This window comes from Nestor notabilis, unplaced genomic scaffold (genome assembly GCF_000696875.1).
Source record: "Nestor notabilis isolate BGI_N333 unplaced genomic scaffold, ASM69687v1 scaffold16195, whole genome shotgun sequence".
Classification (NCBI taxonomy): domain Eukaryota; kingdom Metazoa; phylum Chordata; class Aves; order Psittaciformes; family Psittacidae; genus Nestor; species Nestor notabilis.
Window position 1 is genome coordinate 1 of NW_009928984.1, and position 7,244 is coordinate 7,244.

Consider the following 7,244-nt stretch of genomic DNA (forward strand, 5'->3'; position numbering starts at 1 on the left):
TATATATATATATATATCTTTTTTTTTTTCCTCCCCCAGAGTGTTTGATCTTCATTAGACTTTTCACCCTAGACTGCAGACGTAGGGATGTGACACTTTCCCTGTGGGCTTTGCCCTGAATCCCTCTCTTGCAGGTATTGCCTGGCTGTGCTGTGATGCCCGACGCCAGGTACGGATGCAGGCACTCACTTACTTGCAGCGAGCCCTCCTGGTACATGACCTGCAGGCCCTGGATGCCCTGGAATGGGAGTCCTGCTTCAACAAGGTAACCTCCTGGCTGGGCTGGGCGTGTAGGCAGAATAGCATTGTCATGAAGAGCAAAGCTGGGTGCAGGAGTGGCAGAATGATGTCCTACTTCAGGACCATCTTCCTGAGCAGCTTGTTCACCACAACAGACAAGGCATTCGCTACTCTGATCCTGTGAAAAGTTCTCTGCTTAGGCTTCTGACAAAGCCTCTTGGAGTACTGAAATGAGTCCACTCATTTCCACTTCCCACTGCTTATCCCATGCTCTCTGTCTAGAAGCCACCAGTCCCAAAAGCCAGCTTCTTCCTGTAAGGCTGTGCAAATCTCATCAGTAATTTTATCAGCTCTGAAACACGAGTGTGTCTTGTCTGACCCAACAGGTGCTGTTCCCTCTGCTAACCAAGCTACTTGAGAACATCAGCCCAGCCGATGTTGGTGGGATGGAAGAAACTCGGATGAGAGCCTCAACGCTGCTCTCCAAGGTGAGTGTGCTTCTGCTGCCTGAAAGCTCAGAGGAAACCATGTGCCTCAAGACAAACAGAGTTGCTCTATTAGCTTTTCAGTATCTCTGAACTGGATAGGTGTCAGTTTGGTAGTTTGACTGTCTTCTGTGCTGGGCTTCACCACCTTCTGCTGTTGGGATATGACTTTTTTTCAAGAACTGTCCCCATGATCCTGGCCATTGGAAGAGTTGTCAGGAAGGAGTTTGTGACTTTATTAAGTATTTCACTCAACATTAGTTGAAGACAGTCTGTTCTAGTGGTGAAATAATGTATGTCACAAGCTGATAGTACTGACCTAAGGCAGAGAGTCTGGAAGAGCTGGAAGGCATGGTGGTGCAGACTGCAGTGGCCTCATGCAAAGGAGACAACATCCATTCTTTTACACATGCAGTTTGGAAGAGTGGAGTCCTCTGACATCCTTATGCTGGCCCTGTGTGTGCTCCTGGCCTGCCACAAGGAGAGGGAATTCCAGATTTGCATGACTGGCTTGCCGAGCTGTGAACAGCAGCCCTGAAACTACTTGTTGGCAGTAGTTACGTGTTTGGTTTTTTTTCTAGGTGTTCCTACAACATCTCTCCCCGCTGCTCTCATTGACCACCTTTGCTGCCCTGTGGCTGACAATCCTGGACTTTATGGACAAATACATGCATGCTGGCTCCAGTGACTTACTGGTAAGATGCTGAAAGTGATGGTACAGTGCTTTGAGCAACCATTCATCAGTTTCTAAACTTGAAGGTGTTTTGGTTGGTTTGGGGTTTTTTTTTAATCTTTTAATCCTTCCAAAAACATTTTGTTCCATGGTTTCTCCCCTTGGCCTCTGTTTCCAAGGCAGCCCATCAGCTGTTTTGAGCTTTTTGTTGCTGTATGTCCATTCTCTGTGACTTGAGGAGTGTCTCTGATTACAGCTGGAGGCTATCCCAGAGTCTTTGAAGAATATGCTGCTTGTAATGGATACGGCTGGGATATTCCACAGTGCTGACTCACGGACAGGATACTCAGATCTCTGGGAGATCACCTGGGAAAGGATTGACTGTTTCTTACCTAGGCTGCGGGATGAGCTTTTCAAACAGACAGTCATCCAAGGTACAAAGAGCTGAGAAACCTTAAGAAAACAGGTATTGGACTCAGTGCTTGCACCTAGTCGAGTATGCAGCTGCCAGAGTGTCTGGATGCTGATGAAATGATATTTGCAGGAGGCTGTGGGAGCTTGGCACAAGGATAGCAAACTGAGGGTGGGCAAAATGAGTGAGCAAACTCGTGTGTGGGCTCACTGCTTGTTTTGTTTTCCTAGATCCTGTTCCCAGTATACCAATGGAGCAGCAGCATCAGAAGTCACTAGTGTCTGCCCTGCCCCCTTCTCCTACAGGGGATGTGAGACCAGCCACCCACTTAACTCCTTTGGAGAAGCCCAGTGAACTGGGTACCAGTGGTGAGTCCCCTTTTCTTCTTTCTGGAATCATCTTCCTAGCATGGTGGCATAGATCTGCTTTTACTTGGTTTAGCATAATCTCCAGTGACCAGGCCTCTGGTGTTGTGGAACTGTTGTGCTTCCAAATGGATAGGTTGTGGCCTTCTTGCTGAGGTTATTGGGGTGGGCAGAAGTTGGGGCAGAATGCCTGTGATCAGCACCTGCTCCTCAGGGCCTTGTGTGAAGGTATGTGGAAGGGGCAAGTCTGAAAAGGACCCTGAGTTGATCTTCAGCCCTGCTTAGCTTTGAGCTGCAAGGTGACTTTGTCAAGGGCTGTGTAAGGGTGTATTTTGTCTCTTCATTTTTTCAGAGTCTGAAAGAGCCACTGCACCTGCTTCACCCACCATCAGCAGCTCTGCCTCTCCTTCTTTCCCAGCATCAGCTCCAGCAAAGACAAGCCCCGTTACAGACATACCTCCTACGACAGCACAGCCGCCACTGATCCTGCAGCCTCTTGCCTCTCCCCTGCAGGTTGGGGTGCCACCTATGACTCTTCCAATCATTCTCAACCCAGCCCTAATTGAAGCCACCTCTCCTGTTCCCCTCTTAGCTACTCCACGGCCTGCTGATCCAATGACAACCTCTGAAGTCAACTAGTTCGAGGATGTCTGAGAACTGTCTGCTGAGGAAGCTCTGTGGGTGGAGGATGCTGGCCAAATGTTCTCTGGTAGCGGGCATGTTTGTTTTAGAAGCTGATGCTAACCTGAGCAGAAGGGCTGCTGCCACAAATCCCCCTGGAGCACATCACATTCTGCTCCCTTCCTGTGGCAACCACCTAAAAATCTGCCTAGAAATCCTTGTCTTGGAGGGGTGCCCAGTTCCACTATCAGTCTTCTTCCTGTCTTCACAACATCAGGGGCCAGGCAGCACCTGCCCTCAGCAGCCTGAGACCAAGCTGCCACCATTTCATCTGGTGAAGAGGGAAAACTCTTTGATGTCACACCAGAGAGGGGCTGCAGTACAGGACTGCCTCTCAGATTATTCAGTCCAGTCCCTGGACCTTTCCCCAGCCACTCCCTAGCTTTCCTGCCCATGCTTCTGGTCGCACTGCTTTGTTTGGGCTCTGTGCATGCCTGGGTTTAGCAGGTTGAGAATTTTGTGTAGAAATGTGGATTGCTTAGAGTGCAGCTCCCAGCTTGCTACATAGGGCTTCTTGTCTGCTGTAGCCACATGCTTTCCTTCTGCAACATGGATAACAGCAATCCCCATGCCAGATAGGGAGTAGGTAGCTGGGGAGCCTGGTAGGGACAGCACTGTTTTCCTCTCTGCTGTAAATGTAATCAGCTTTTCTGGCTGGAGAGAGTGAATTCAGAAAGCTCTGGCTAGTTGAGCACATGAGAAGGAAATGCAGAGTCCTGTGAGCTGAGAGCAGAGCACTGTGGCTATCTCTCAAACAGTGCCTGAGAATCCACTCCCCTGGGGTGCACAGCAGTGCTGAGTTGTCCACCACTTGCTGCTGCATAGGCCTCTTGGTGTCCAGCCCCATTCCTTAGGAGAGCTTCCTCTTCAGCTAGAGAAGATGTGTGGATCTGTGGCACCTGCTCACAGATTCCCAGCAAGTCTGCAGTGTTTTTTCGTGGAAGTTCTGCAGAGATTGCACCCTTCTGCATCTTCTAGTTGTTGGGAGCTCACCACTTTCTCTACCTAGAATGCCCCTGCAGCTGAGGCTCTGATAGTCATTCTAGTGCTTCTGCCCTGCAGCAAGGAAAACTCTTCCACTCCTGGTGCCCAGAGCAGAGCTGGTGCCTGGCAAGTGCTGTATCTCCATTCTTCCTCCTCTCTCCATTAGTTGGCTAAATTCTCAATAATACCAATCTTGAAATCCCACTGGTGACTGGGAGGGCTATGGGCGGGACCCCAACCCTGTGTATACTGTTTGGAGAGGAACCTATGGTTGGGGTGGAAATATAACCAGTGTACATACAGAGTAAATGGCTACAAATCCAACGGACTTTTTACAGTGTAATAAATACATCCTGTAAATGAATGCTCCAGTGTTGCACTACTGTTCTGTTATGGTTCTGCAGCTCAGAGCTTTGGGAAGAGTGGAGTTTAGTTGTCAAGGTGGTGTGCCCAGCTGCCAGTCCCCCAGTTCCATGTACCAGGATCCTCCAAGAGTGTGCTCTGTCTGCAGGGAGCAGACCTGCCCTAACAAATGGTCAGCACGTGGGGGAGCTGCAGTGGAGGCTGGCCATCAAGGGGCTAAGCAGAAATGGTTCCCATCATAGACAAAGCAGAACTGCAACAGCTAGATTGCTCTTGCTTCTGGTAATAGTTCAGTGTCGGCTGTAAAACTTCTGGTGTTACGTTTGGGTGTGCTCACACACTGCCAGCACTGAGGGCAGAGAATAGAGCTGAGGAGCAGGTGCCCAGCAGCATCTCAGCATGCAGCCAGAACCCAGATCTTGGTGACAACCTGGCTTGGGAGAAAGAAGCATTTTCTGTCTGATGAGAAAGAAATCCTCATTTCCACTGACAGGATTTGGACTTGCAGAGGGCATGAGAGATCCTAGGTTCTTCCAGGGCTAATGCTTGCCATGGATATCAACAACCACGTATACTTCCCTCCTGATGTTTTCTACTTTGTCTTGTGACAAGATCCACACAGTGCCCCTGCAGCTGTGTGAGGCACCAATGCCTTCCCTATGACGAGGATTCCAAGAGACTTTTATGAGCTTGATAAAGGGTTCAAAAACTTGGAGTTCATTTGGATTGCTTGAGCAAAGGTCTAAGTATTGCATATTGGAAGAGTAATGCACATACTAGGAAAGTCCCATTAATAAATCCAGCTTCCCTTAGTCCATTTCCACCATTCCTGGAATGTTTTCACTTCCTTTCTTCACCTTCCACTGCTTCCAGGTTGCATCCTCTCAGCCCTTACATGTCTTCATTCACGTATTTAAATCGTTGTGCTGCCCATGGCCCTTCTGTATCCAGCCCACCTCTCTACCTTGTATTTCTATTTACAGCTCTGTTTTTCTGCGCTGTGTCCAAAATACTCACTGAAACCTTTAGATGATTAACTTTGTAAACCATTGTTTAATTGGCAAGTGCCTTGATGTCAGCACTACTGCCCTCTGATCCCCAAGTGATCCTTCCTTCAGCTTCTTGGAGTGCTGTCAGCTGATGGCAAACTCAGTTTTTCCTGCTGCCTTCAGATAGTTGTTTGGGGGATGCTGTGTTTTAAACTGTGTTTGCAAACCCAGTTTCTACTGAGAGCGTTGCATCTTAATTCTGACAATTGCACTGCAAAGCAAAAGCCACCCGAGGAAACTGCAGGAAGTGGGACTGGAATGGAAAGAATGTTGACTGGAAAGACAGAATTGCACTTTAAACAGTTTTCACTAGACTGTAAATAGAAATGGACTGGAAAACCAAAAAATATCTTTGAACATTATTTGGATTTTGCAATAATGAGGTTTCCTGTGTTACCAAGAAAAAATAGGGCAAGTGTTCGAATGCGAGGGAGATACGAATCAGCTGACAGGTACCATGTGCTGTGATACATATTTTTATCAGTAAGTCTCTTGAACTTGGTAACTTAAATTACATAAAAGACAGTCATACTGCCAGCGGCTGTTGGGGAGGAGCAGTATTCACAACACTGGCCTTCAGGTTTGTCCCAGCATATACTTTTTCTAGGTTTGGACTTCTTTCCCATGGGTCTGACTCACTGTTTTCCAGAGGAGGCTAGACAGACATCACTGTACTTTGGATTTACATACCTCTTCTGTTCCTGTTTACATCAAGAACTCTACCACCGCTGAGACAGAATAGAAATAAGTATTGGCGTTTAGCGTGTGTTAGTAGATGTGCTACTGTGGAGCTGGTGTTTTCCTCATTGGTGTGAAGCTTCCTAGTGGAAGAAAACCCTATGGAAAGATAAGCCCTGGCTTTAAAGTAAATTTGGCATTGAAACTTGTGAAACAAAGCTGCTTTTAGATTCAATTTTTAAATTGAATCTGAGCATACTCAGAAGACTTGGTCTGTAAGGATCCCTGTGAAGTAATGTTTCCGGCAGTTACCCTCACTCGTACAACTGCCAGGTGTTGCACTGCTCTGTTAAAAGACTTGAAGTATCCCCACAGCTCGGTGCCCTGCTCCTTCACCCCGCCCCTACGCGGGAGGCAGCCGTCGGGGTTTGTGCTGCTTGCCCCTAGCCCAGGCACGATCTGAGCCCTGCTAAGGCTGCTGGAGGCAGCGGCAGCTGCACTGTTGGCCCCTGTCCTGCCCGGCAGCGCTCCCAACGCCGCCACCCCGTTCCCGGCGGCCGGGTGGCTGCCGGGAAAGTGAGGGCCCGACTTCATGTCCGCCAGCAGGCAGAAGTGAAGGGGCAGCCCTGAGAGCACAGCTGGCTCGGGAGCAAAGTTCTGGAGCGCAACTCGTGCAGCAAAAGGTTGGGGAACTGATGTGCTGAACAGCAACGGGAGACCGGGTGCCGAGAGGAGGCTGCCTGGAGTGTGATTCAGTGCAGAGAAAGATGAGATCCCCCGAGACTACAAGTCCCAGTGTGCAATAATACTCCTCCGGTTGCGTAACCCCGGCCCGGGTGAGGTGCTGGGCAGGCAGAGCGCTTCTCCCGTGCAAGATCAGGGTCGGTGTTGTTCCCGGGCCGGGGGCAGTGGAAAGGCGCAGGCTTCTTGACCACCAGCCGCTCCAAAAAAAATGTTGGAGACAGAGCCGCGAAGGCGCCGCCGCTGGCTTGTTGCCGAGTTACTGATAGGGAAATGGTGCTTCTGTGGCTTTGACTGGAGCAGTCGTGCTTCCTCTTCTCAAGTTTTCCACTTAAAAATTTCTCTGGGCAGCAGGATTGGTGGGTGGCTGCTAAATACACCCTTTATTGAGCCATGCGTAGAAAGTGTCAGGGAAGGGAGAGGTCAGGCTAGCCAGGTCAGGATGGTGCAGGCAGGTAGTGGTTTGCGGTGTGAGAGACGGCTGGGGTACCTCTTAGCCAACTAGTGAGGGCACAAGGTCAGGGGAGACAAGGGAGCAATCTGAGCTTTGTCCTCAGGAGGGAAGGCTGAGCC

General features: G+C 49.4%; 1 protein-coding gene across 1 annotated transcript; it reads left to right on the forward strand.

Annotated features, from left to right (window-relative positions):
- Nucleotides 1-134: 134 nt before the first annotated feature.
- Nucleotides 135-2,814, forward strand: LOC104405939 (golgi-specific brefeldin A-resistance guanine nucleotide exchange factor 1-like; the record flags this gene model as incomplete). Its single annotated transcript, XM_010014788.1, has 6 exons — nt 135-265; nt 627-728; nt 1,307-1,420; nt 1,655-1,832; nt 2,041-2,178; nt 2,528-2,814. Coding segments are annotated over 6 exons (950 nt in total), but the record flags the coding sequence as incomplete, so codon positions are not given.
- Nucleotides 2,815-7,244: the final 4,430 nt, after the last annotated feature.